General features: G+C 53.2%; 10 protein-coding genes across 10 annotated transcripts; 7 read left to right on the top strand and 3 right to left on the bottom strand.

Moving 5' to 3' along the window:
• Positions 1-71: 71 nt before the first annotated feature.
• Positions 72-1,985, bottom strand: EI97DRAFT_435371 (uncharacterized protein). The gene is made up of 3 exons (XM_033798841.1): positions 1,361-1,985; positions 751-1,306; positions 72-695 (listed from the first exon to the last, which is right to left on the bottom strand). The coding sequence occupies exons 1-3, from the start codon at positions 1,908-1,910 to the stop codon at positions 455-457; spliced, it is 1,347 nt and encodes a 448-aa protein (XP_033651824.1). The 5' UTR covers positions 1,911-1,985; the 3' UTR covers positions 72-454.
• A 709-nt stretch (positions 1,986-2,694) lies between these two features.
• EI97DRAFT_451838 (uncharacterized protein) lies at positions 2,695-4,957 on the top strand (the record flags this gene model as incomplete). Its single annotated transcript, XM_033800376.1, has 5 exons — positions 2,695-2,856; positions 2,917-3,342; positions 3,392-4,299; positions 4,347-4,536; positions 4,586-4,957. The coding sequence occupies 5 exons, from the start codon at positions 2,695-2,697 to the stop codon at positions 4,955-4,957; spliced, it is 2,058 nt and encodes a 685-aa protein (XP_033651823.1).
• Positions 4,958-5,516: 559 nt separating this feature from the next.
• EI97DRAFT_422826 (adenylate kinase 1) lies at positions 5,517-7,276 on the top strand. The gene is made up of 4 exons (XM_033797099.1): positions 5,517-5,943; positions 5,994-6,046; positions 6,118-6,272; positions 6,323-7,276. The coding sequence occupies exons 1-4, from the start codon at positions 5,775-5,777 to the stop codon at positions 6,780-6,782; spliced, it is 837 nt and encodes a 278-aa protein (XP_033651822.1). The 5' UTR covers positions 5,517-5,774; the 3' UTR covers positions 6,783-7,276.
• Positions 7,277-7,479: 203 nt separating this feature from the next.
• Positions 7,480-12,809, top strand: EI97DRAFT_495500 (TMEM1 family protein-like protein). Its single transcript, XM_033802435.1, has 7 exons — positions 7,480-7,675; positions 7,727-9,203; positions 9,250-9,928; positions 9,977-10,068; positions 10,113-10,677; positions 10,726-11,859; positions 11,934-12,809. The coding sequence occupies exons 1-7, from the start codon at positions 7,564-7,566 to the stop codon at positions 12,765-12,767; spliced, it is 4,893 nt and encodes a 1,630-aa protein (XP_033651821.1). The 5' UTR covers positions 7,480-7,563; the 3' UTR covers positions 12,768-12,809.
• Positions 12,810-12,825: 16 nt separating this feature from the next.
• Positions 12,826-14,600, bottom strand: EI97DRAFT_132812 (Metallo-dependent phosphatase). Its single transcript, XM_033793134.1, has one exon. It carries the CDS (start codon positions 14,303-14,305, stop codon positions 13,214-13,216), a length of 1,092 nt encoding a protein of 363 aa, XP_033651820.1. The 5' UTR covers positions 14,306-14,600; the 3' UTR covers positions 12,826-13,213.
• Positions 14,601-15,854: 1,254 nt separating this feature from the next.
• Positions 15,855-16,232, top strand: EI97DRAFT_381902 (putative transcriptional elongation protein Spt4; the record flags this gene model as incomplete). Its single annotated transcript, XM_033795824.1, has 1 exon — positions 15,855-16,232. The coding sequence occupies one exon, from the start codon at positions 15,855-15,857 to the stop codon at positions 16,230-16,232; it is 378 nt and encodes a 125-aa protein (XP_033651819.1).
• A 451-nt stretch (positions 16,233-16,683) lies between these two features.
• EI97DRAFT_502896 (uncharacterized protein) lies at positions 16,684-19,126 on the top strand. Its single transcript, XM_033802767.1, has 2 exons — positions 16,684-18,105; positions 18,157-19,126. The coding sequence occupies exons 1-2, from the start codon at positions 16,872-16,874 to the stop codon at positions 18,936-18,938; spliced, it is 2,016 nt and encodes a 671-aa protein (XP_033651818.1). The 5' UTR covers positions 16,684-16,871; the 3' UTR covers positions 18,939-19,126.
• On the bottom strand, positions 19,078-20,492 carry EI97DRAFT_435366 (uncharacterized protein). The gene is made up of 3 exons (XM_033798840.1): positions 20,027-20,492; positions 19,659-19,917; positions 19,078-19,519 (listed from the first exon to the last, which is right to left on the bottom strand). The coding sequence occupies exons 1-3, from the start codon at positions 20,292-20,294 to the stop codon at positions 19,147-19,149; spliced, it is 900 nt and encodes a 299-aa protein (XP_033651817.1). The 5' UTR covers positions 20,295-20,492; the 3' UTR covers positions 19,078-19,146.
• A 2,226-nt stretch (positions 20,493-22,718) lies between these two features.
• On the top strand, positions 22,719-23,523 carry EI97DRAFT_444282 (uncharacterized protein; the record flags this gene model as incomplete). The annotated part of the gene is made up of 3 exons (XM_033799891.1): positions 22,719-23,138; positions 23,243-23,293; positions 23,356-23,523. 3 exons carry the CDS (start codon positions 22,719-22,721, stop codon positions 23,521-23,523), a joined length of 639 nt encoding a protein of 212 aa, XP_033651816.1.
• Positions 23,524-24,906: 1,383 nt separating this feature from the next.
• Positions 24,907-25,983, top strand: EI97DRAFT_451831 (concanavalin A-like lectin/glucanase; the record flags this gene model as incomplete). Its single annotated transcript, XM_033800375.1, has 4 exons — positions 24,907-24,973; positions 25,042-25,492; positions 25,567-25,802; positions 25,901-25,983. The coding sequence occupies 4 exons, from the start codon at positions 24,907-24,909 to the stop codon at positions 25,981-25,983; spliced, it is 837 nt and encodes a 278-aa protein (XP_033651815.1).
• Positions 25,984-26,441: the final 458 nt, after the last annotated feature.

Genomic DNA, 26,441 nt, shown 5'->3' with positions numbered 1-26,441 from the left:
TTATCATTGCCCCTGTGCGTGGACTTGTCGGACCCGACCATGTCTTTGGTGCAAAGGATTTGATCTTGTTGAGCAGATCGAAGCAATCTCTCGAATGGCCTCCTTCACCATGCAGCCGCCAACAAATGATGTCCGAACGAGCAATTGCGACAAAAACCCGGATTATCGTGTACCTAAACGTTGAGGACAATATCAACTTTGGAATGCTAGGGCGGATTTTCACGGCTTGACCCGGAAGAAAAGAGAAGACTGATAATTGACCTACACAGCAGTTCTAAGTTGCGCTGAACCTGGAACGCCAACCATGCACCTCTGCCCTAAGGATATCTCCAGCAATCTGATGTGAATGGACCGAGCCGACCTTGCCCCAGTGCCTAACTCCGAACCTCGACAAATGTGCGCCCTTTTTCCCCAGCGATACACGCAGTACACCCGACGAAGGGTCCTGGGGCTTTTACCGCCCGCCTCGACCTGTGCGCGCCTTCATTCGTTTGAGAATATCCTCTCCGCCAGCGTAGGACCGTCTCCCCGTCTCATTATTAGCGATAAAGTTACTCTTGGGAACGACCGTGTAGGTGGTCGGTCCGCCCTCCATGCGAGCACGTTGATATGCACGAGGAGCCTCGAGAGCTTTAGCACGTGCGGCCGCAGCCTGGCTATCCGCAGGTCTCGTGTTCCGGGTCACGGAGGATTTACTGTATGAGAAGTCAGTAAACAGATTAGCTCTCAGGTAGCGGCGCTGAAACATACGTTGGATCATAGTCGACTGTCTTGAACTGCTTCTTGCGGTAATCATCCGACCGCCGAAGAATTGGGCGAGTCCAATCCGTGAACAAACGCTCGGCTTGACGCTTGATGGCGGGCTCCGGTCGCTTGCTCTTGATGTAGAATATGATGACCTTGCCAATCCCAGAAGCAATCAGGCTGTCCTTGTTGATAGGCAGCTTCGCTAGAGCACCAAAAAGCTCCTTTTGTATGTCGTACGCCGGTAGACTGCCGTCGTTTAGAGGCTCAAGGAAGAACTTGATCGCTTGGAGAAGATTAGTGTCCGGATCGACAATGTTCTCTCTGAGGTTTTGCTTGTTCAGAAGAGTCATGACCCGTGGCAGAAGTTGTAGTTTGTGACGTGCTGGTTCACCACGCTCACGGCCCTGATTGTCGGCCTGGGCAGCTTTGACCATCTCCGTATACATTTGTGCAATCTCTTCGTCGGCCATGCCTTCTAAGTCAACACCGGCCATCTTACGTCGACGAGTGGTCGTCCTCACGGCCTCATCCATGGCGCGATCAAGCGCGCGCTTCCGGACTGTTCATCTCATCAGTACGACGACTCTGGTGATGTAAAGGAGAAGCCGCCTACTTTCTTCAGGACTAAGCTGCTCCTCGGCGACTTCATCTGGACTGGCTCCCCTGACTCTACCTTCTCTCCGGGACTTTCTAGTTTTCCGGGCACCAGTCTCATCGCCGGCGGCACCTTCATTGTCCTTGGCCTTCTTTCTTCGCGGCTTGTCCGCTCTCTTCTTCTTCTTTTTGGGTGCCTCCCCTTCTCCTTCCGCACGCTTTCTCTTATGGACTCCAATCAAGTTGAGGTTGGTGTCATCGATGATTTGCGCCGGGCGCTCTTGCACGGCAATATCACCAATATCGAAGTCCTCAAACTGCGCCTCATCGACCTCGGAGAGTGCGGATTCATTATCAGAGAGGCCAGCTTCTTCGATGTCCTGTTGATCAGGTAGAATTCCTTTCTCGTCGTCTTCCTGAACTTCCATATCTAGCTGTGGGTCGGTGATAGGAGGGTTTGGGGTGGAGTTCTCCTCGTCAATCTCGGGGCGCAGAGGGTCGCCAGGATCATGACCGGCTTCGGGGAGAGGAGAATTCGAGTGAGAGCGCGTGAATTCGACGTCCTCCATGGCTCAAGAATTCCGTGTGCTGGGCGCAGGATGGATGGATGTCAAGCAGAGTAAGTAGTTGATTGAGAGGGAGAGCTTGTCGCGGCCGCCAAAGAAAGCACGGCCCGCGACCACAGGTCTTGGCATTTGGCTTCAATGCGGACACCACGGAAGTTACCTTTGGCTTAGTCATCATCTCTCCAGCCGCTTTAACTTCGTCTCCGGCTTCTGACGACTGGAACATCCTCACTCCCCTTCACATCACGGCCACGACAGCCTGCCATTACTCTACTTCGTCCCTGCGCTTGTTTAGGCGACTAGCCTCACCCGAAAACCTCTCTGTTTCCCGACAAACCTTTCGTCTGCGCAGCTGGGCGACCTTGAAGTCCCACTTACCCTGGCTTTGTTCGCCTCTATAACCTTCTGTACTTCTTTCGCGGGTCATCTCGGTCAGCCGCCCGCCGTCCACGGTCGCGTGTTCTTCTCCTCAGGGTGGTGTGAAGGCTGGGGGCGAACATCTGGGCTATAGAATACAGCAGGAGGGGGAGCGCAAGCTTCTCTGTTTCGGACGTTGCAGGCGCATACGGCTCGCTGCTCTTGCAAGCGAGATCTAGCTAGTTACGAAGAACTACCGCATTTCTTCTCTGTGCCAGAAAGAGGAAGCAGTTGATATTGTTCCTTGCTCTTGGGAATCATACTCTGCGCGCTTGGTCTCATCTTCTAGCACAAAGCGCACATTTCACCGTCCTCTAACAATAACATCGCTGCCCCTTTGCCCCGATTGAAGCGAACATACTTGCCCACTATGTCAAATGCCTCCGCCGAAGTTGCTGCAGACTTCAGGGACGCGTTGCAAGATCTGAAAATCAATAGCAGGCCCGAGATCAGCAACCTAACCATCATCGCCAAAGAGAATACAGAGCACGCACAAGCCATATCACACGAATTGGAGAATCACATTCGAACAGTAAGTCGGCCTCCCGCAGTCATTTGGCGGAGAGGTCTGGACACTCGCTGACGGTAACAGACTCGGCCGGAATGGAAACTCCCTGCGCTCTATGTGCTCGATTCTATCGTCAAGAATGTAGGGACGCCGTACACTGTGTTTCTTGGCCGCAACCTTTATCGTACCTTCATGGATGCATACATGGTCATGGATCCGGCCAACCGAAGAGCGATGGATGGCCTCTTGAAGACCTGGAAACAGCCTGTACCTGAATCTATGGATACGAACCCTGTCTTCTCCCCGGAAGTCACTCGCGATATCGAGAACGCCCTTATCAAGATTCGCACTGTGACTGTTCAGCAGCAAGCAATGGCTCAAAGAACACCCCATGGTCTACCTCCTCGGCCAGCTTCCAACCCTATGGCCAGTGGTGCGTGGAGGAACACTCCAACTCCTCCCCAGGGCGGGCCCCGGCATGCAGCTCCGAATGATCCTCGAGTCAGACACGTAAGTTCGCGCACCCATGCCGCTACATATCACTGACCGTACTCTACAGAACTTCCCAACACCCAACAATTATGGGCAGCTGCCAGTTGCTACGCCCCCTTCTCAAGTTCCAACACCGCAGCCGCCAGTCACATCGATTGATCTCGAGAGCCTGAAGGCTGACTTGGCGAAACTGATTGCAAGCACGAGGGGTGCATGGGAAGCAACACCAACTGACCTTGCATTAGCACAAAAGTTGAAAGCTCTTATGGATTTGCAGACGGTTTTAAATACTCAGACCATTCCCCCTCAGCAACTTCAGGCCATACGGACTCAAATCCAGGCACTTTCCCCGCCGCCTCCACCAGTGCAAACTTATGTTCCCCCTATTGCAACGACTCCTCAACCATTTATACCTTCGCCGCAGCAGGCGGCGCCACCCTCACTCCCTCCAGCAAGCGGCGGGTTTAACCTTGCACAATTGCTGGCCCAAGCTCGACCACCAGTTGCTCAGACACCCACTCCAACCCAGCCCACCTTGTCTCTCGCGGATCTCCTGCGCCGTGTATCATCACCGGGGCAGATGTCCTCCACCCCAGTAGCTGCCGCACCCTTTCCGCCTCCGCCGCATTTTCCACCCGTGCCTCAACCTGTCGCCACTCCCACACCAGCTCCTGCTCCTACTCTAACTCCCACAACTAACCTTGCACAATTGCTCGCGCAAATGACCAAATCTGGATCGGCGCCGCCTCCTCAGGTACCTCAACTGCCTCAGTTGCCCACGCAGCCACCAGCTGGAAGCTCTGCTCCGGGGGCAACGGACTGGCTATTGAATGCTCTCAAAGGAGTACCTCAGATGGCCACAACAGGCGTTCTGCCACAATCAACGCCGACCGCATCAACACCCATGACACGGCAAGCTTCCGGCATGACAGCCGTACCAAACTCAGTCGAGTTGACCACGGCGTCGATGAAGCAGTAAGTTGTGCCTCTGGCAACGGTTAAGTGATTGCTTACGCATATAGACCACGATTCCACTTGATAGCCAGACTGTATGGCGCAAAGCCCAACATATGCGCCACTTGTGGGCGCCGCTTTGAGAACAGCGCTGAGGGAAAGGAAAAGAAGGCGCGTCACATGGACTGGCACTTCCGGGTAAAGGATCCTGATGCGACTAAGCGCGGTATTCACCGTAGCTGGTATATCAGCGAGAAGGCAAGTTTTCCGTGGCTCCCTTCTCTCGTGCACTGCTCACAAACTATAGGAATGGATCGAATATCGTGAAGTCGACGAGAGCGCACCCGATACCGCAAACTCGGCCAAAGCGGCTGCAGTTACTTTGAAGAAAGACCCGAAAGAGCAGTATGTGCATGTGCCCGCTGACGCCGCTCGTGATGCGCCCTGTCCCATTTGCCTGGAGAAGTTTGACTCCAATCTCAAGTGGCACACGGATGCGAATGATTTTGTATGGATGGATGCAGTCAATGTCAACGGCAAGGTCTATCATGCAACTTGCTGGGATGAGTACAGTAAGGGTGCTGGTATACCTGCGCCGAGCACCCCAGATCCGGTGTTGGGGAAGCGCAAAGCCGATATTGGGACGCCAGTCTCAGGCAAGAAAGTCCGCGCCTATTAAGTTGAGCTCGGAGGTTGAGATGAGATGGAGAGATGCTGATTACAGCCTCTCCTCGCTCGCATTGATTGCTGCATGGAGTTGGGTCTGTAGTATTAAATGCCTGAAGGAGCAGCATCTTCGATCGGAATATATCATGATTGTATCTTCAGTCCACCTGCTCCACTTTTAGGGTGATAGTATTAGACGGCTAACCGGGACCTGTGTGTTTGCGAAATCTTTTTTAGTTTCTGATGCTATCACACTCATAAAGCGCTTCGGCAATGATGGTGTGTAGGACTCCCATGACTATGCTCCCAAGGTACCTAGCCTACCTACATTGGGACCTAACCTAGGTAGGTAGATAGCTTGAGGTGCCATTAGACTATACGGCTGAAACCGTTCATTGGTCCGTATGGTCCGCACCAGAAACGGAAGTGGTCCCGTCGCCCCGAGTGGGCATACTGTGTAGTTGTGATGTTGAAAAGAAGGTGTTTGAAGTCTGTGTTCTATGCTGTCAGACAGATTATTTTCCCGTCGGCCCATCACTGCCACTCGCTCTTGCTTCGCGCAAATCCATGGATTACTATGAAATGGGCGAAGAGCACGGAGTACGGGAGTGGGATGATGGGGCATCTGATTGCGACCTCGGCCACCGTAATGCCAAGGCCTTCCAACCGAACCATGAGCATGGATTGATGGTTTCCCTGCGCAACTTCAAGTTGGCCTCTCATCTCTGCACCGCGCCGGAGAGTCAATTGCGCCTTCGGGAAGCCTCCCTCACCTCCACCGTCTCTCCATCAGATCCTCCATCTCCTTTCTCCACTCCTAGCTCGGCACAATGGCTCCTCTGGCGGAACAGGTCGTAGACGACCTTAAGCAGCACATTGCTCGGCTCGAAGGTCGCATCGCAGAGCTCGAGGGCAAGCTGGCACCAGGTCATGCCGGCGCGCCTGCTCCGACCACACCAGAGGGCGTTCGCATGATTCTAATAGGCCCTCCTGGTGCAGGTAAGCTGCTTGAGTCTTTCCTGAGAGGCAGTTGCTGACATGCGCTACAGGCAAGGGAACTCAGGCCCCCAAGATCAAGGAGAAGTTCTGCGTCTGCCATCTCGTACGTACCCGGCCGCCCCATAATGCTGAACAGCGAAATTCGACTGTGCGCGCATGTACTGACGAACGTAGGCCACTGGCGACATGCTGCGCGCTCAAGTCGCGAAGAAGACTCCTCTTGGACGCGAAGCAAAGAAGATCATGGATGCCGGGGGCCTCGTCAGCGACGAGATCGTGGTGAACATGATTAAAAGCGAGTTGGATAACAACACCGAGTGCAGAAACGGGTAGGCGGCGCTGGTTCGCAGCCTGGTAGGAGAGTGCTAATGATATCCAGTTTCATCCTCGACGGTTTCCCCAGAACCGTTACTCAGGCCGAGAAGCTCGACGAGATGTTGGCTGCAAGCCGCAAGCCTCTCCAGCACGCCATTGAGCTCAAGATCGACGATGCCCTGCTCGTCTCACGTATTACTGGCCGTTTGATCCACCCCGCTTCAGGTCGCTCTTATCACAGCATCTTCAATCCGCCCAAGGAGCCTATGAAGGATGATATCACGGGCGAACCCTTGATCCAGCGATCCGACGACAATGCTGACTCTCTGAAGAAGCGGTTGGTGACCTACCACACTCAGACCGCCCCTGTTGTCGAATACTACCGGAAGACGGGCATCTGGAAGGGCGTTGATGCCAGCCAAGAGCCGGGACAGGTGTGGAAGAGTTTGTTGAAAATATTCGATGAAAACAAGGCCTCCAGCCCCAGTGGAAGCCTCCTCAACAAGATTACCCTCAAGAACTAGAGAAATGGAGCCCCTCATACACGGCCCCACCGTGTGGTCAATGGAGCATTTGCCCTCGAAAGGGTAGGCTCGAAGATCCTAGTAATGCCTCACGTTCAAAAACAACACGACATCTAAAAGTTGGCCTTTGATCTTTTGTTCGGCACCGCGTGGAAAGAGAAGAAGGACCATGATTGCACATAGGAGGCATATGGGCGTGCACTCTTGCGCTTTGTACTTGTAAAAGGACCTCATGATTCAGGATTTGGATGGGTACTGTTCACATATGTAGTGTACGTTTTGCGGATCCTGCGCCCTGCGAGCAAACGGGGCTGCGCATAGCGGATCGTCTTGCTCATGGTATAGACAAGAACAGAAGTATTATGACTGCGTATGCGCAGCAGTAGTGTACTGTCAATTTGTTTATAAGCTTGCCTGACAAATGTGGAAAATAGCTAGTTTACCTAGTTTCTGGGATATTTTCGACTCTCCAGCTCTTTAAGTGGGTAGGCCCTATGATTTCGTCTATGAGAGATCCGATAAGCAAATCATCTCAAGTAACATCTTTAACATCTATCTACTCACTCTACTCGTAAGAGACCTTGTCTTACCTTCTGCTGAGGCCTGCAAACGATGCACTTTCCGCGCTAATCCTCAAACAGGAAGGCCTTATGGGAACATCTTGGCAGACTACTTGGACCACGTGCATCTCAGTTCACATCCAACATTGCATTCACGGTTCAAGGTCGCACAGGCAAGGAAATCTGTCTTCTTGTTTGCTTTATCTTCGCGCTCGTGTTTGATGAGCGGAGCTGGAAATGGTGCGGCAGGCTCCGAAGCCACAGAGAATGCCTCTAGACCAAAGACTTCTGAACCCCCTGTGATGGATGGTTCATCGAGCTCGAAAGTCACGGGTGTGTCGAAGCGTCTTTCGCATACCAGAACTAAGCTAACCCTTTTTCCAGTGGAGTACCATGACCCTTCTGGCCTCTTTCCCTTGGTCCAAGAACAGCTGGCATCAAGATTTCCGCTGCGGAATCTACATTGGAAATCGCCGACCCGCCCCTTAAGGTCTATTGATTCGCTCCATGTAGACCTTGTTCCAAGCCAGGACTCTGTGCACATTGCTGGTGTGACTAGTGGACTGACTGCTCAAGATGGATCTCAAACTGCTCCTGCCAATCGCTCCGCATCAAGTGGTGAAATCCTTAGACCGCCTTCGAAAGAGAGACGGCATCAGATCCCGGGACTGAGACAGACACCTTATTTGAAAGTGTATCTCCTTAGATGCGATGATTCAGACACATACAAGGCCACTGCTCGGAAACAATTGAGAGAATGGGTGAAGGCCCACACACCTCCATCTCAGAGCAGCTCCTCCTCCAGTACCCAGGAGAACCATGACGCCTTCGAGTGGATGATTCTCCATGTGGTAGTACCCGACACCCCTGCTGCGAGTCAGCCTCGTGGCTCAGCTTCTTCTACTACTAGCACTGGAGAAAAAGAGAAATCGAGCGCTACTTCGCGCTGGACGCGGGGTACGACAACTATCCTCGAGAAGATAAGGGCTGATTTCAACATCTCTTCCAAATCTGCCCCTGATAGAGTCGCTCAAGTCCGCTTGCGCAAAGATGCAGTTCCTCCCCATATGCTTCCAACAACAACTGCTACGGCAACTCCTCCGATCACGGAGAGTCCACAGGAGGAGCAGCGAGCTTGGGCCGATGTTATAGCCAAGTTCAAGTCTTTGATTCTACTGTCGTTTGATCTTCGCGTTCGCCAGTATGAAGAGGATATCAGAGAAAAGGAAGCGCAGCGCGTCCTGCCTGGCTGGAATTTCTGTACTTTCTTCATGCTCAAGGAAGGCCTAGCCAGAGGATTCGAGAGCGCAGGTCTGGTCGAGGATGCTCTTCTTGGGTACGATGAACTCAGCGTGGGACTGGATTCTGTCATCCGTGACCAAGCGAATGATGGAAGCGGAGGACCAGGCGGTGAGATACTTGCTTACACGGAAGAATTGTTCGAGAAAGCACAAGAGATCTACAAGCGGTCGCAGAAGGATGACGGCGGACGCAAGGAGCCCATGGGCCATATCCACGACGCCCGGCCAATCGATTCGAGAAAGAAAAACTACCGAGACCTAATTCTCTCGAACAAGATCTCTATATTCGACTTCCGGTGCTACATCTTCGCGCGTCAGATGTCATTGTTGCTGCGCTTAGGAAATGCACACTCCGCGCGATCCGATCTGGCCGCAAAGCTGCACCCTAGGCCTACCAGTATCCACCGCTCAATATCTGAAAATGACGTCCCGCAGGGAAGTAAGATCGCCAATTCGAAGGAAGACTCTGAAGATCTCCTTGCTCTGGCGGAGTTATGCTCACGTGCGCTGAACTTCATCACGTTCGCTGGGCGGCTGTTGCGAGAGGATCTGATCAACGGGTAAGGTGTCCGACTCATTGAAAAGACATTTGCTGACTTGGCAAAGAGCAAAGGCACACGACACTGAGTTCCCCCAGCACCTGATTGATAATCTGGTGCATTCGTGGACGTATGCCGCATTACAGCAACTGATAGAAGAGACTGCGACTTCCTCGTTACCCATCTCACGATTCTCACAAGACATCTCGACAAGTTCTTCAGGAAAGATGCAGCCTTTTGGAGACCACAGCAGGGAGCAGAAACTGAGTTTCGCGGAACCGAAAACAATGATCCATCCTACTCGCTCTTCATCTCTACACTTTGGCCGTTCGTCTTCAGCAGATCCCCCATATGCTCAGACCCCTCCAAGCGCACATGTCATCTATGAGAATGGACAGCACCGTGATCGCCCAGTTCCACCAGTGCACGAAGTTCCAGCAGGCGGAATCAGAACAGGGTCACAGGAACTGGCTGCCACAAGGGCGCAATTGTATATTGTGCAACGACGCATTTTAGAGAATATTGGAAAGTCATTGGGATGGATGGTCGGGTGGGCTGCCATATTGCCACCAGAGAATGAGAAGGAGGAGCTCAGTGACGTCGACCTGAGCGAGGCAGGCGATCCCCAAGAAGTGGATGGTGCCAGAGTTAAGCCAAGTGGTGTCGCCTTCACCAGCGTTGGGCTCTCTGCGGCCGCTCTTGTCGATGCCATTTCATCCGAAGAACATTTTCGGCAGTGCTATGAGGTATTCCCACTGGCTGGTAAAGATTTCCCTGAGCTAATGTGGGAATAGACCTTAAGCGACACGATCGTAAAGCATTACATGGCGGCCGGTCAAGTAAAAGCTGCAGAAAGCGTCCTTGGCGATTTAGCTGCGCTGCGATAGTAAGTCAATGCATCTCTTCCCAGTTCCAAACTAACAACAATAGTGATGTCGGCGACTATGCTGCTGCTGCCATGTATTTTGGGCGCATGGCCTCTTCCTTCGCTGAGAGCAGGTGGAACCTCGTGGAAGCAACGATGTTAAGGCTGTATGCACAGTGCCTCAAGAAACTCAACCGCAAAGATGAATATGTCCGCACTCTGCTGGACTTGCTCACCAAGTCAGCTGCGCATAAGAGGAGGGTCAAATCCGGAAAGGACCACGAGGCTGGACTTCCTAACAATTGGCTTGATGACGACAAGCTAGAGACTGCAGGTGTCCTTGCTGAATTGATCGAGTATTCGGAACAACTCCCCTACGACAAAACAGTGGCCATGAACTACTACTTCGAGGATATCTCTGTGGAGCCATTTGTGCGGCATTACGAAGACAAGGATGGGTTCCAGCTTCGTCTCACCTTCAGGCATGTGCTCGAGGATGGAATCGTAATTGATCGAGCCAAAGTGCATTTAGTCGGCACAACTCCAGCTCAGACCAAAGATATCTGGTTGGACAGCACGGGTTCTATCGAAGTGAAGAGGGGAATATGCCGTGTATGGCTCAATTCTAATGTCAGTTCAAATACCTATTCCTCAGCCAGACTAAGCTAACACATCCAGGTCAATACCACGGGTCCCTACGTTGTCGACAAGATCCTTCTCAGCGCGAAGAGAATACTCTTTTCCCACGAGCCCTTTTCCAAAGCAGAAGCAACCACGCCGCTGGGCATCATCACCTCCGTCTCCGCGACTTCGTTGAAGGTCGCGAGGAAGAATCGGATCCTGTGCTATCCCCGCCCCGAATCCCTAGGTGCCAAAGTTGGCTCATCGAATTTCATTCACATGGACCAACCGCGCTCGATCGAGATTCAATGCTCTAGCGGTTGGAACGCCATTCAGAAAGCAGAGATTCGACTGAAGTCTGCATCAGCGGGGCTTCGGTTACGCACGGCCAATACAACCGTGACGGAGGGGGACATAGAGATTATGGAGAAGGGTCAGAAGCCTGGTGTATTTACCATCGCAAGCATGTCCAGCGACACTACGGCGAGGTACAGCATCCCGTACGAGCTGGAGACCATGTTGCCCGAACTGTCCATCAAGCTGGAGATTGACTATACTACGGACCGGGGCCAGTTTCAGTACCATTCCTCCTTCACGATACCCATTGAGCTCCCGCTGGACGTAAACGTGCACGACCATTTCAAGAATGAGGCCCTGTTCTCCAAATTCAACATCAAGACTGCAAATCAAACCCCTTTGGAGATTCTCAAAGTGGGTCTCGAGGGCTCGGAGGAGTACGATGTCATTGCGCCGAAGATGAATACTGTGGACGGGGCTGGCGCAATGGTGTTTCCTAAACAGCCGTTAGCAGTGACCTATCGGATCGTCAAGAAGCCGCAAGATAAGAGCGCAAAATCCAAAGCCGGGGTGAAAGCGTCGGCGAGCAATACCGGGAGTCTAGCTCTGTCAGTGACATATCGCTGTCTCGACGAGGATGTCCTCGACCGTCTGTGCGCGCTATTCACATCCGCCATGAAGGACAGCCCGGTCGCGAACGTGTCGAGGCTACTAGCTGTAACGTTTGCACAACGCGTGAAACAGCGCGTCCTTCCACACCAGATGGAACGCATAGCCTTGCTAGAGAAAGTGAACCTTGGGTCCTTTGAGGATATGAACTGGGGAGATTGCTTGGACGGTCTGCCGCCAACGGTGAGGAAAGAAGTGTCCAACTGGTTAAAAGACTGGTGTCAGGTACGATTCCCTTCTCTCTCGAGGGTCCATCCCATCCTTCTCTCCGAGATAACAAACACTAATCCCCATCCTAGAAACACAGAACCATCCTTCTCCCTTCATCCAACGCCTCCCCCTGCGACCCAGGATCGCAAAATCTACCTTCGGCACCTCCCTCGCCGAATCCCCCAAGACACATCATCATCACAGTCTCCATCCCGCATCCAGACATCCTCTTCACCGCCTCCCTTTCCCTCTCCCTCCCAACATCCTCTTCACCGCCTACTTCGCAGATGCACATGCCCATAGCCATATCCGGCAAACCGCTGCACACGACGCTGAGGATCAAGCACACGCGGCTGTGGGCGCGGGCTCCCACGCATCCCGCGAAGAAGAGAGCCGGGCAAAAGCAACACGTGCTGGAGGGAGAGGACAAGAAGGAGAAGAAGGCAGAGTTCGTGTACACGATGCTCGCGGACCCGGAGACGTGGCTCGTCGCCGGGCAGCGGAGGGGCCATTTCTCGCTCCCGCTTCGCACGGCCGTCGATGATGAACAGCAGGAAGGTGGGGCCGAGGAGAAGGAGAAGGAGGGATCGCAGCTCTCCATCCCTCTGATCCTGATTCCCCTCGTCCACGCGGGCGTCGCTCTTCTGCCGACCATTGATATTCGCCCTGTTGTCCCCGAACGCAGGGGCGATGGTGAAACTGCTGTTGCTGCAGGGACGACGGGCGCAGCAGGACAAGGATATGAGGAGGAGAGGATGCATGTAGAGACGGACTGGTTGAGTGCGGGGGAGAGCGTGGTCGTGGTCCCCGATGTGCGGAGTGCGACTGTTGGGGTTGCGATTGGGGAGAACGTCGGGGCCGGGGAGAAGGGAGGGATGGGAGGAGGAGTGAGAAGTGTGTGGGTTGATGGCGTGGGGCTGTAGATAGATAGGGTAGATAGTCATCCATCAAGGAGTGAATGGACGAGTTGGAGATGCTAGATACATCCATTAATCTGATCGGCGGACGATTGCTAACACTTATTCCTTCCTGTTTCTTGTTGAGAAGAACGTCGTGGTATGTATAGATCGTTGAATCTATCATCTCATGCATAAATGCAACATCTCAACTCTTCTCTCTCATCTGTCCGTCCCCCCGTCTACCTGTACTGTATGTACACTTACAAAGTCGTACCTTAAGCGTCAGATGGATCACCTCAGTACAGCGTGATATATAGTATACAAACACCCACCCCCAAGTGCAGAAGAATCTCTCTCGCGTTACGCCATGAACACCTTCCCATGCATCCTGTTGAAATCAATCATCAGATCATACCCCTCCATCATTCCAGTAGAAGCCCATCTCCTCCAAATAACCCTTCTAGATCCCTCTAAATCAACCCGGCAAGCCCATTACTCGCATACGCCATGGGCTTGACATCGGGATGCGGCACCGCGTTGAACTTTGTAAACTCCATCTTGTTCTCCTTTCCAATCTTGATGAATGCCCCTTTATTCCCCGTGCTATCGCAATAGTGCGGCGCCGAGAAGACGGTGATGCATTTCCCGTCGTGCTCCACCTCGTAACCTTCCATGCGCACCTCGTGCGAGCGGATAATAGCCTCCAAACCGTTCCTCTCGCAGAAGCGCTTCGTGACGTCCGGTCCGAACTGCAAGCCGACGCCGCGTTTCGAGGGACCCCGACCGGGCGCCGTCTGCGGGTCGGTCCAGAGCATTTCCATCATGAGGCCCGACTGGCCCGGTTGGCGTTGCTTGAAGCGGTTCAGCTTGCGGATGTCGTCGAGGGTGATATTGTCATCAGAAAAGAGGCCGCCGTGCAGGACGAGGAATTTGGAGTTGACGAGGGTGGCGAGGGGTAGGGCGGAGAAGGATTCGGAGAAGAGCTTGAAGACGCGCTCCGTGTACTTTGCGCGGCATTCGCCCTCGAAGCCGTACATGCGGTTCATGTCGTCTGTTTCGTGGTTGCCGCGGTTGAGGAAGAAGGAGGTCGGGTACAGCCATTTGTAGGCGTAGAGGGTGAGGGCAACTTCGGTGGACCAGGAGCCGCGGTCGACGAAGTCGCCGTTGAAGAGGTACGAGTTTGTAGGCGAGGGCGGGCCCGCGAGCTTGAAGATGTTGAGGAGGTCGAAGAATTGGCCGTGGGTGTCGCCGCATATGGTGATGGTGTGCGAGGGTTCGGTGATGGAGGTCTCGACCATGGTGGGTTCCTTTTTGACAATGTCCATGACGGCTAATATGATCTGGAAGACGTATTTCCGGGCGATCTTCTTGCCGTTCTTGAAGCGCTCAATCATGTCGTCGATGAACTCTTGGGTCATCTCTTTCTCCAGCTTTACACCATCGTATGACGGATCGACAACCATGGAGTCCAGGTCCAGCCCCTCAGCGGCAGAGGGGGCGTCTTCGACCTCGATAGCTTTGAGGAAGGCATCGCGCTTGACGATCTTTTCGCATTCGGTCATGCGCAGCCTCGCCTGGGCATCAGAGGGCGCCTTCTTGACGACAATTTTCCAGTCCCTGAGCGCATCTTTGTGATTCAGGATTGCGGTATTTGCAGAGGCGCGGCGGTAGTATGCCTACAAGAATGAGTATAAATATCAGCGGGGCACGCGACCAGCATGGGAGGGATAGGGAGGAAGCATACCTTGACATTGTTGGGATCGAGCTCGATGGCCTTGTTCGCATCCTGCAGAGCAAAGCCGTATGCCTCTAATTTGATGTTTGCCTGCAATCGCCGTTAGCCAGAGCATGGGGAAGAAGGCCGACGGATAAGCACCTGTGCGCGGTTTGTGTAAAAGGCCGGGTCCTTGTCGTACTTCTCAATGGCCTGGGTATAGAAGTCGACGGCGGCGGGCCAGTCCTGGGCCTTGAAGGCCTCATTCCCCTTGAGCTTGAGGGCGGTAGCCTGGGCGAGGGCGTCGTCGCCCATGGTAGAAAGTGTTGCGGGGAGTCGGGGTGTGTGTGGCGGGAGGTGGAAGACGGAGTGAAAGGGCAGACGCAGCCAGAGAGAAGCAGCGAAACGTAGCTGCCTGTGGCGGGGGTTGCGGCCAGAAAAAAAATATCAAGGACAAACGGAGAGGGAGAAAAACACAACCTCAACCCAACTTTTTCTCTTTCTTCTTTCCACACGCGAGACGAGACAACCGGAGAGGATCGAAAAGTTGCAAAGTAACACAGCAAGAGAAGAAGAGCAGAGAGAAATTGACCGAAGGCTGTCGCGACGGTCCAAGGATCTAGACCCAGCCAGTCAGCGTCCGTCGCCGCCATCTGGGCATCCCGCGTTCCCCGGTCGGCATCCCGCGCGCGCACATCCCACCCGGCCCCAAGGAGATGGCGCCGTCGCCGAAGAAGCGAGGGGTTGCACGTGCAATTCCCAAGAAGTCAAAGTACCTGAGCAGCGACAGCGACCTCGAGGAGGAAGAGAGCAACAGAGACGACAGCTTCGTCGACGACAGCGACGGCTCCTACGTGCGCGGCAACACCCCAAACAAGGACAGGACCACCTACAAAGCGAAGAAGAGCAGAGGCTTGTTGTACGATCGGTACACCCTGTCTCCCGAGAAAGAGGCGCCAAGCATCCGTCATAAAGAGACAACGGTTCCCAGCGACACCTCGCCTGCTCCCACCTCTCCTGCTCCTTCACCTGAACTACCACCACAGCTTCCGGCCGCCAGCAAGAATCCCGACCTCAAAAGCCTCTTGGGCTTCTACGACGATCGTTCTGAATCCTCGGACAACACTCTCCTCCCCGAACCGACCCCGCCCGCCAGTCCTCAGCATTCGCGTCGGCCTGTCCCCGCCGCTGCTCACAAGGTTGGGAATCGCCGCCGAGTCCGCAAAGCAGTTCCCCATTCCCGCAAGCGCGACAAGTCCACCGACATTGGTAGCGTTACCTTCAATACCAACACCAACTCCCCTGACCACACCGTCCACCAAGCCCGAGGAAACAACAGCGTGGTCGATACCCTCCACGAAGACCAGAACCATCCAAGCACTCCCGAAGATCCGGAGATGTCTGGCACCTCGCACCTCGCCCCGGCCAACCTGCGCAACCTACGCGCCTGCATGGTCTGCGGCATCATTCGCACCGATGGCCAGTTCAAGGCTTCAGGCTGCCCCAATTGCGATTCCTTCCTCGAGCTGGCCGGGAATCCAGACGCCGTCCAGGAATGCACTTCGCAAGTCTTTGAGGGCATGATCACCGTCAGCGATACCTCCAAAAGCTGGGCCGCAAGATATCTGAGATTGGAGGGTTACGTGCCTGGATTGTATGCTATCCAGGTCGAGGGCGTGTTGCCCGAAGATGCCGCAGTCGCTGCCGAGAATGCCGGCGTCGTCTATATCCCTCGAGACGGAAGTGTGAGCGAAGCTTTGCCAACGGATGCTTAGAAGGCCTCTGATGAGAACGGATACGGATAATGGAAAATGGCATGTGGAACGGGAACAGGTGAAGGACATTAGGAGGGCAGAATCTCGATTGTTTCCTTTTTCGACTCTTGTTTCTTGGGAAATACCCGACGCTGCTGTTCTTGCATATTGCGGCGGCGTCACGGGCCTGCTATTGTTGGAGTTCCGGTGGTTTGAGTATTACGCGACACAGGAACCCACGTGTATCAACATGAGGGTTAAAACTGGAGGCTGTACTATAGGAGATGCCTGCTCCCGGCACCTGCGCGAATAAACAACATGACTTATTACCTTCTGCTTTGCATTTGTGATGTCAATAATGGGTTTGCATACTACTCATTAAGTAAACTGGTGTCGGTCAAGCGCTGTTTGCTTGAACGTCACTGTCTCGGATATCCCTCCTTTCTCCATTCATGGCTTGGCAAGCCCCCGTCATCAATGGGACACCTCGAATCCTAGATACAACACACCACAGCTCTCTCACAACGTTCGTCCACATATCGCTCGCTTTCAATCGCCCATGATTTATCTCACATACTTGGGACAGCCCTGATCTTTGGCGCAGTCGTGCGCGCAAGCGCCTGCGCCAGTCCCGCGGCGCTCCCCTCTAACCCGACCTCGATGCCCCTCACGAAACGTCCACCTCTGCAATTGAGGCGCTGGACCTCTGTTCTTCCGGCGTGTCTACTTCTTATCGCTTGGATACCCTACCCATCCGGGACCTATGTTCACGCCGCCGAACAATCGTTTACCGCCGCCCATGTCGACTCCGGTCGGCGCAGCCAGGTGCTGCCACCGACCTTGGATATAGGGGTTGCTGGGATCGCAGTCGATGAGGAAAAGAAGGGAAGATATGTGGGCGAATTCGCATATTTTGAGCCTAGTCTGATTGGGAGGGCGCCAGAGGGCGTGGAAGAGCTAAAGGATGGCGAGAAGAAGAATATGGAGTCAAACCCAGGGGTAACGAAGCACTTTGTCTTGGGAAGATCAGAGCTGCGGCGGAGAGCAAGTATCATTCGAGAGGATGACTTTACAGACGAATCCGCACATCCAGACAATACGACTTCCGGGACAGATGCTGCGAGGGATAAGAGACAATCCGGGACTACAGTGTACATCTCCATAAATACTTGCCGACAGCCCATTCCCGACGTACCCATCATGATAGATCCGCCGCCGCAGCTCCGAATGTACATCTCCACCTCCACAGACAACCAGCAGCCCGGGCCTAACAAGGACTCGAGCCTGGCTACTGATCCAATCGATCTCCAAGGCGGCGCTGCAACCTTCAGTCTCCAGACCGACTCCGATGTTTACATTGGCGTCTTTGCCCCAAACCTCACCAAGGGCTGGACGGGTAGCTATGGCTACGAGGTCGCTGCTAGCACGGAGCGCTTCTACCACAGCTACAACGGCACAGACCCGTTCCTCTATATGATTGACACGGACAGCGAATCTGCGCTGTTCATCACGCACAACATAACCACCAAGGAGGACGACACCGAAGCTATCGAGAAATGGCTCCGGGTCTCAGACATCCCATTTTCCATGTATATGTTTCCCAAAGCATCTTGGGGCGCAACAGGATTCGAGCGCTCCTTCTGCGGCATCAAGGAGTCTTTTGAAGCGAACAGTAGCAGCACCGTCAAGGTAGACCGAGCCATGACGGATCGGTATGGGGGCGTGTTACCAAAGGCCCAGTTCCATGTGCAGGGTCTGCAGAAGAATGAGACGTACGTGGGATTCCTGGTCATGGATGGCAATGTATCCACCGACGGTCTTGACCTCTCCAACAACCTAACCGTGGGACGTGGAGGCAAGGTCTGGAAGCAATTTACTTGGAAGACCAAGGCTGGTAAGACCCCCTTTTCCCCTTTACCTGATCGCCTACTGATCGCATATATAGACGACAGCTGCCAAGTCATCTTCAACCTCCCATTCTGCTCCACAATCGCCTACGCCGTTCCCTCGTCCCCCCAGTTCCGAGGCAACTCCACCGCCCTTGCCCTCCTCTACGACTCGCAAGCCCAATCCTACTACCAAAACTTCACCCGCAGCCTCGCCCAAATCCCGTGCGACACCACCGCCACCGCTCAGTACAGCCTCGCCCGCACCTGCACCGACTGCGCAGGAGACTACAAGGAGTGGATGTGCTCCGTGCTCATGCCGCGATGCGAAGACTGGACGGCCACGGACCCCTGGCTCATGCCCCGCAACGTGAACGCGCGGTTCCCCAACGGCGATCCCGCGCCCGGTCCCAGCTTGTTCCCGAATGCATCCGATGTGAGGAAGGGGGATGAGTGGGAAGAGGATGACAAGGAGGACGGTGAGAGGGAGTATCCGAAAGATGCGCGGCGCGCTGCGTACGCCAAGTCGCGCAATCCGTTGATCGACGAGGCCATCAAACCGGGGCCGTACAAGGAGCTGCTGCCGTGCGAGGATCTGTGCTACGATATCGTGAGGAGCTGTCCTGCGCAATTGGGGTTTGCGTGTCCGGTCGGCCCGGCGCAGAAGGTGCAGTATGGGAGTAGGGATAGGGATGGCGGGAGGCAGTTACGGTGCAATTTCCCCGGGGCTGTGGTGGATTTGAATACGGTTAGGGGAGAGGGGAGTAGGCGATGGGGAGGAAGGGATGTATGGGTATTGGTTGGCTGGGTGGTGGGTATTGCTGTGGTGGGGAGTTGGTGATGGGAGCGTTTTCCTGTGCTTTCGACTGGGGAGCGCATGGCGTGTGGCGTTTTTGGCAAATATCGTCCTTCTTTTTCTGTGAATATAGTGGCGGTGGTTAATTCATAACGCGACGACATCCACCGAGGTATGGAGTAAAGAAAGTCATAATTCATGATATAAACATATACCACCTCTATCTAAATACCAGCAAAATCTCCAGCATCACTCACCCCTCCGGCACCTCCCCCCAAATAATCTCCCTCTCATACTTCCTCATCAACTCACCCGTCGGATCCTCACCTTCCACATGGGCCCAAGCCCCAGCGAAATGCACAAGTAACATTCCGCGCGCCCACCCCACGCCGCTCCCATCATAGCACTTGATCTCCTCGGGGAACGCATTAATCTTCCACTGCGGGATGCGCAGCGTGTGCTTGACGAGGGGGTCGTCGGTGCGGAGGAAGTCGCGCATGGCGTCTTGGTCGTTGAGGTCGTTGCCTTTGGACTTTTCGCGATCGTGCAGGGCGCGGATGGCGTCGAGGGTGGCGACGGTGCGCGGGGAGGAGCGCGCGATGAAGGAGCCGTCGTTGAGGTTGTTGCTATTATACTTCGTTAGCAGCATGTACATCTGGTACAGTACTGAAGGGGCTGGGGTTCCTGTCCCTCTTCTCCCTATCTCTATATACATGTGGATATATAGATCTATCAAATAACAATAGATATATAAAACAAACATACCAATCATCCGTCACCAAGAAATCCACCTCCCCCGGATCCATCCCCGTCGCCGTCGCATCCCCCAACGCCTCCTCAATCACATCCGCAACCGCCATCGTCGTGTTCGTAATCAGCGTGTCGAAATCGAGCCACCAGACCCAGTCGTGCGTGCCGGCGCGGACGACGTCCTCGATCATGTCGAACTTTTTCCACGTCGTGCCCCGGCTGGCGTGGGACTCGTAGTCGACGATGAGGGTGTAGTTGTGGGCGCGGGCGTAGTCTATTGTACGCATGCGTAGAGACTGTTAACTCGAATCTATATATGGTATATTGTAGATATGGTGAGGAGTAGGTAGTGTACTGGTGGTGCTAGCTACTGATACACTTACGCGCTTTATTCCTCAAGGAGAGATGGATGTACGATTTTTGACTCGTGATGAATGTCACGATGGCGATGCGCGGGCCCCGTTTTGCATTCTTGTCGTCGGTGCTCAAGCGCTGGGTGCTGAGGAAGGGTGCTGCGGGTCGTTGCGAGCTGGCCTCCCACCGGTAGCCGTCGTCGCGACGCGATGCCAACCAGATCAAGCATGTTATTAACAGTAACAGGGTTACCACGGCGAGTCTTTTGGTCCGGTGGGAGACTTGGTGTCCGTACATTCCACGCTCTTTTCTTTGTGCAGGTGGTGTTGCTGACGGTGAGAAGGAGGAATACATAGTAAGCTGGCCTCTGAAGGCTACCAGCTGTGCACTTCGAAGGTTAGCGCTGTCGTGCAGAGCGAAGGGGATTCTTCAGCGCGGCATCGTTTTCCAGTGGGAGAACCCGCACTGAGAAGACGGTATTGCCATCATGACAATGAAGGCCCTCCACGGAGTATACGCCGTTCGCCTACCCAAGTCGCTGGAAGCGGATACGGAATAATCCAGGTTCTGGCTCGCCCAATCGCCTACATAGGTATCCAATTGATCGGAATTGGAATTACGGCTGCCAGGGGTTAAGGTCCAGCTTTCCAGCCACGCGAGTTCCAGCCTGGCCCGCCCGTCGCAGCCACGTACGTCCTGCAGATTCAATTGCAGATGCGGTTACTAGTTAGAATGCACGCCTTCTCGGACATCCAAGGCGGCATTCTAAGACCGTAGTCTTCAAGTTTGCAACCTTGTAGGACTATTAGGTCCTTATACGAGAGATAAAATAGAATTCGAGGAAGCACATACTCCTTATGCTAGTCCTGGATCCAACTCATTATTTAGATGACAAAAATCACTATTTCTTGCACGGAATGTTTGTCTTGGTTACAGGTAAAACTCGTCTAATTGAAGATTACGCTGCTGGGGACTCGTCGATGGTTCTTATGTATTATCGAAGACTTCTACTGATGGGTGTGGCATGGTTTGTTTCGCATAAACAGAGTTTTGTTCTGCGTTGCAGATAGGTTCACCTTTTGCACGTAGTTCAGATGTCAACGTTTCACATGGTTTGATTGGCCTAAAAGTGTGTGATTGGCCTCCCCAGAAACTATACTTACTGCCATGGTTTTCCCATGTTGCTAGCAAAACTGATCATACTGTACAGAGAGTGTACTTTTCGCTTTACAGGCCTCCGTCTAACTAGACACTAGGAGATAGTGCTCGAATGTCGTCGCCCTCCTTTTGTACCGTTCGAATTGAGCTTTCTCCAGGTAAGATGAATACCCGGCACTGCTCGTAGGGTTTCCGCAGCACAAGCACATGGAATTTCACGGGAAAACGTCTTGAGAGATGAAGTCGGACAAAGGCAAGTTGCTGGCCCAGAGAAGCTCGGGGGTGCTCTAAAACTATCATCCATACCGTAGTCATCACATGCAGCCGTCACCGCCACCACTGATGCAACTTCAACAACTACTCAGACGGCCAAGGCCAGAGCGACAAATCATACGTCTGTACAGTGATCAGAACGACGAGCACTAGCACCGCATTGGCATACTGAGCGATGGCAGAAATCAAGACCAACACGGTCAGTCAGGCCTACGCAGTTACAGTGACGTAAGGTTGGAGTCTTTCCTGCCAGCTACTCCGCTCTAACATCCTGTTTTGGTAGGTCCTCCATGGTGGTTGCGACGCTACGGGAACAGAAGGGTTGAAATCGCTAGTTGTTGGACACTTAAGGGGTCATAGTGACTTCTTCCCAAGGGGGTGATGGAATAGGCTGGGCTTTCTGCGCTCCGTCTGACTCTCTCGTCTGCAATGTTTCATTGTTTGAACCATGAATTCAAGTGACTAATTGCAAATTTAAGAGACTCCTTTTGATCTATCAAACATGTGAGCCTAAGTGAAGTTCTAGGTCTTAAGTGTAAAACTTCCCGCCCAGCTCTGGAGTATTCCCTCTTAAGGGAGAACAACGATGCAATCGAGCATCTGAAGCCTGAAGAAGACGGTCTAGCATTCTCGTGCTGCGATTCTAGCGTGGCCCGAAGAAACGGCATCGTCCGCCTGCAATAATGCCTGAGTCTGGACCTTTGATCGCTCAGCTGAAATGTACAAAGATAGAGCAAAATGGTGCTGCCACCAATTACTTGTTAAGAGAGGCTCCAGAGTTAAGCTTTTCCATATTGTGAGGCTAGGACGGCCTGCGCAAGCGGTATAGTCCGCGTACTGTGCGGGGATGTAGTTCTATGATCCTGTGGCTGGGAGGAAGTAGCCGAAGTGGCGATTTCACGCATCATACTCGGTAGATCGTCGCGACAGTTCAACTACAACACAACCACAAGCGGAGTCGTCGAAAGCACCAGCCCTTTGATAAAGGAATGGTAGAAATGGTATGTTGCCAATGTGGCGGATCTGGGCATGGTTTTCGTGATCGATTGACGCCATGTCCTGATATCAGATGGTGTTGTACTACCTTGGAATGGGATTTGGACGGCGACTTCAACGTTCACACTCAATGGAATCCGTTGTGTTGCGTATGAGAGATTCGGCATGTAGCGTCTTTTGAAGCCATTCATGAATATATTAGAGTGCTCGTCTTGACGATCGTCATGTCAACTCGAATCGCACCCATCACTTGCTCTTTATAAAATCAGTCAAAACCTTCTGCCTCAAATCGAAATGTTTCTCTCATCCCTCCGTTTTGTGCTCGTTACAGCCGCCTTGGCCATCACCTCCACTCAGGCATCGCCTCATCTCGACTTTGGCGCTGGACCCTTCAATGCTCTCCAGACTCGAGATCTGGCTGGTTCATCATGCGTTGACTTCGTCTATGGCGCCAAAGACACAAAGCTTGGTCAAGTGTGCGTCTCCATCTCCGGTGGCACGCTGACCATCACCTACCCGACCCTGCCGTCCGGCGGATCGTACACCGACCTCCATGCCATCGTCCAGACTACTCCAATCACAGAGAGCGTCCAAGGACACTGGCCATATAGCTTGGACAAGGGCACTTGCCAAATCTCTGGAGGTGGTACATCGGCCACTTGCACTATTCCCGTCCTGGATGAAGGAGAGTGTGCAATCTCAATCTCTATATCGGTGTGCATGCTTCGTTCAAACTCCCCTCTGGAGACGAAACTGGCTGGGGAGCCGGAACATGCATCAGGGACAGACCCAATTGTCCAAAATACTTCGTCTTCAAGACTGAATGCAGATGCCCCGTGGTCACCACCTACGATCCAATTACTACTTCGGTACGTATGCCCCAGCATCCAGTCTTCTTTATTGAATGCGTCTTTATTGATGACCTTCATAGCTCGTGTACACGAAGACGATTTATGAAACACACACCACGACCTGCTCTACTACCCCGCCTCCAGTCACGGTTTCTGACGCCCCTTGTACTAATCCAAAGCCTGACACTATAACAATTACTACAAAGACATCGGTCGCTGGTTTTACCTGCACAAGTCCAGTCACCTAGGAGATAAAACGGTAGGTCATTCCTGAGCTGTATCCGCTACTATCAAATTGTATGATTGAGAGCTGGAGATACTGACCGGATATGGGAATTTGTAATGGACTGGACTTTGTTAATTAGAACTGATTTTCGCTGCTGGAAGCGGACCATTCTTTCTCTTTGACGTCTTCGAAGGTTTCCAGAATTGTATTCTGTATATCACCGGCTACTTTATGGACAGCAAAAGTTTAATGACATTTAATCCTTTAGCAAGCCTAATATATTGTTGCTTTTGGATCTTCTTCACAGTGATTTTCTCCCGCATCTCATGGATGATCTTAACGACTCTGCGCATTCGCGGTTCTTTCACCAACCATGACCGTAGCGAGCAATTTCTGTTGGTTTCCTTCTCTGGCAGCTTCCATTCCGTGTACAATCAGATTTTTACAGCTTGCTAACCTTGCCAAGCTGTTTTCTTGTTTGTGTTTGTCCCACGCAGCCGTCTATATGTAGATAGCCTCCTGCATTGCAGAGAGATTCAGATCAATTCATCTCATCCTCATCTCTGCTCATTCAAGCTCGATTCAACAATTTCTACATGACAGCATCCGCGAGCCTCAATCTTGAAAACGCGGGGAGCCGGGTCGACGTGCCTCACCTCCGCACTTGATTATCGCTTCAAGCTGTATCTTCGTCAACCAGCCCGCCCATAGGGCCCCGATCCGGACCAACTGGTTTCGCCCCATGGTTGAGGGCCGTCGCCTTATCCTCCTCCCTCCTCTCATCTACGCTCTTGCTACAAAACATTCAGGTGACGTGCATTTGCATATAACGCAAGTGTTATGGGAACGAATATCTCGGTTAGTGCGGGCCGGCTATACTACTATCCCTCAACCTTGGACTACTCGGATAGCGAAAACGGCAAATATATAAACCACCCAACCGCCCGATCCCCAGTCTTCCCCAGGTTTTCTAGAAACCCTCGCTGCATTCCATGTCTGCATTTATACAAGTGGTCCGCCTGTCGCCATCTTTTTTGTATGATGTTGATTAATTTTCCGTCCACGAGAAGATGACTGGTTCCAAGGCGGCGGATTCACTACCAGGAATCGGGGTAGTCTCCTAGGGTTTGGTGGAGGGAGAGGGAGATATTCGATCTCGGAGCCCTGCTTTGCGCAGCATGGACGAGGAATCCATCGGTTCCAAGCGGATAGAGCCTCATATGTATAAAGTGCACTCCACCAGAGCAAATAACTAGACTTGATATTTCTCCGTCATGGACGTCGCCTCTACGACAGTATATAAACAAGTAACCGAAACCATGAACTCCCAACCGAGTCCCTTTCACAGCCTGTATTGGGTAGCATATAATACCTCTTCGATATCATTACTCCCCATCACTCCACCATGAAGTTCCTCACAGCCTTAAGCGTCTGCCTCCTCCCCTTCGCATTCGCAACCCCTATTTCCCCCAGTAAGCCAGCCACTCCCACCCTCCCTGAACCATCTTTCTCACAAACCCCCTTTCTCACAAAACCCCAGACTCCGACGCCATCGCCGACCCCATCCAACAACGCGGCACCCCAACCACCAACCCCTCAACCCTCACCCGCCGCCAACAAGTCACCCTCTGCAGCCAATACGCCTACCATGCCGTCAATGGCTACGAGATCCTCAACAACCTGTGGGGCAAGGACAGCGCCTCGTCGGGCTCGCAATGCACCTACTTTGAAGGCACGACCAGCAACGGCGGCATCCGGTGGAGCTCGACGTGGACCTGGCGCGGCGCCGACAACAACGTCAAGAGCTACGTGTATTCGGGCCGCCAGCTGCAGAAGGGCATCACGGTCGAGCGGGTCAAGAGCATGCAGACGCAGATGAACTGGAGTTACAATACGACGAATGGGGTCCGGGCGAACGTCGCGTATGACATCTTCACTGCCCAGGATCCGAATCATGTGAATAGCAGCGGGGATTACGAACTCATGATCTGGTGCGTTTTTTCCTTCCCCCCCGAGTCTCTTCTATTTTGGAGGAAGCAGCCCGTTGACATTGACATTTCCCCAGGCTCGGCCGCTTGGGCGGCGTATGGCCCATCTCGCAGTCCGGCTCCCCCATCGCCACCGTCACCATCTCGGGATACACCTTCGACTTGTACTTTGGCTACAACGGGTCCATGAAGGTGTACAGCTTCGTGCGCGCCGGCAACAACGACATCACGAACTTCAACTCGGACGTCAAGCTCTTCTTCAATTATCTCGTCAGCAATCAGGGATTCCCGGCCAGTACGCAGAACCTTATCGGTGAGTGATCCCCGCTTTGTTATTGTCGTGCATGAAGTTGTCCCGCGTAGGAAGGAGAGGAGAAGGGGAATTTAAAGGGTGAAGCTGATATGTGGTAGTGTATCAAACAGGCACCGAGGCTTTCACGGGCGGCCCAGCCAAGTTTTCCGTCTCGAATTTCGTGGCGAATTATCAGGCTTAGAAAGGCGGTGAGGGCTTAGACGGGACGTTATCCTCTTGGGATTTTCCTCGAGCAGTTCAAAGATTTGGCGCAGGAGCAGTTCAGGATTTGGCACGGGAGCAGGTCTGGTGCGAAGTCGAGTCATCATCTCTTCGCATACACTCTGTCCGCATCTCGTACACTGCCTCGCTATATCCTTGGTTTCATTCCAATAGACCCCATTTTTACCCCAACGTACATATACACCCAAACGACCTTCTCCCACCCAAATTCCTATCACCGTAATGAAGCCATTCTTCCGGCTTGCTGATATGTGGTATGTAGAAAAGAGACGTCAGCGCTAGCGAGACATTCCCTCATCCATGATCGAAAATGTAATTTCCCTGTAATTTCCCCAGGGCCCGGACAGATAGGAGTACCGGCTTCACACAGAAAAAAAAAAAAAGCCCCGCGCAAGGTAGGATTTGAGCCGCTTTCCT

This window comes from Westerdykella ornata (assembly GCF_010094085.1).
Source record: "Westerdykella ornata strain CBS 379.55 unplaced genomic scaffold EI97scaffold_21, whole genome shotgun sequence".
In the NCBI taxonomy this organism is placed as follows: domain Eukaryota; kingdom Fungi; phylum Ascomycota; class Dothideomycetes; order Pleosporales; family Sporormiaceae; genus Westerdykella; species Westerdykella ornata.
The sequence above is the reverse complement of the archived record's forward strand: the minus strand, read 5'-3'. Positions and strand labels throughout refer to the sequence as shown.

What these genes read in the sequence shown, in the direction of transcription:
- EI97DRAFT_422826 (XM_033797099.1), top strand. Translation starts at nt 5,775, where the DNA reads ATGGCTCCTCTGGCGGAACAGGTCGTAGACGACCTTAAGCAGCACATT. An exon ending in AGTTCTGCGTCTGCCATCTC is followed by an intron (nt 6,047 to 6,117) that starts GTACGTACCCGG and finishes TGACGAACGTAG; the next exon opens with GCCACTGGCGACATGCTGCG. An exon ending in AACACCGAGTGCAGAAACGG is followed by an intron (nt 6,273 to 6,322) that starts GTAGGCGGCGCT and finishes AATGATATCCAG; the next exon opens with TTTCATCCTCGACGGTTTCC.
- EI97DRAFT_495500 (XM_033802435.1), top strand. Translation starts at nt 7,564, where the DNA reads ATGAGCGGAGCTGGAAATGGTGCGGCAGGCTCCGAAGCCACAGAGAAT. An exon ending in ATCGAGCTCGAAAGTCACGG is followed by an intron (nt 7,676 to 7,726) that starts GTGTGTCGAAGC and finishes CCCTTTTTCCAG; the next exon opens with TGGAGTACCATGACCCTTCT. An exon ending in GGTTAAAAGACTGGTGTCAG is followed by an intron (nt 11,860 to 11,933) that starts GTACGATTCCCT and finishes TCCCCATCCTAG; the next exon opens with AAACACAGAACCATCCTTCT.
- EI97DRAFT_435371 (XM_033798841.1), bottom strand. Translation starts at nt 1,910, where the DNA reads ATGGAGGACGTCGAATTCACGCGCTCTCACTCGAATTCTCCTCTCCCC. An exon ending in GCAGCTTAGTCCTGAAGAAA is followed by an intron (nt 1,307 to 1,360) that starts GTAGGCGGCTTC and finishes TGAGATGAACAG; the next exon opens with TCCGGAAGCGCGCGCTTGAT. An exon ending in ACAGTCGACTATGATCCAAC is followed by an intron (nt 696 to 750) that starts GTATGTTTCAGC and finishes CTTCTCATACAG; the next exon opens with TAAATCCTCCGTGACCCGGA.
- EI97DRAFT_132812 (XM_033793134.1), bottom strand. Translation starts at nt 14,305, where the DNA reads ATGACCGAATGCGAAAAGATCGTCAAGCGCGATGCCTTCCTCAAAGCT.
- EI97DRAFT_435366 (XM_033798840.1), bottom strand. Translation starts at nt 20,294, where the DNA reads ATGTACGGACACCAAGTCTCCCACCGGACCAAAAGACTCGCCGTGGTA. An exon ending in CTCCTTGAGGAATAAAGCGC is followed by an intron (nt 19,918 to 20,026) that starts GTAAGTGTATCA and finishes TGCGTACAATAG; the next exon opens with ACTACGCCCGCGCCCACAAC. An exon ending in TTCTTGGTGACGGATGATTG is followed by an intron (nt 19,520 to 19,658) that starts GTATGTTTGTTT and finishes GAAGTATAATAG; the next exon opens with CAACAACCTCAACGACGGCT.
- EI97DRAFT_502896 (XM_033802767.1), top strand. Translation starts at nt 16,872, where the DNA reads ATGCCCCTCACGAAACGTCCACCTCTGCAATTGAGGCGCTGGACCTCT. An exon ending in TACTTGGAAGACCAAGGCTG is followed by an intron (nt 18,106 to 18,156) that starts GTAAGACCCCCT and finishes TCGCATATATAG; the next exon opens with ACGACAGCTGCCAAGTCATC.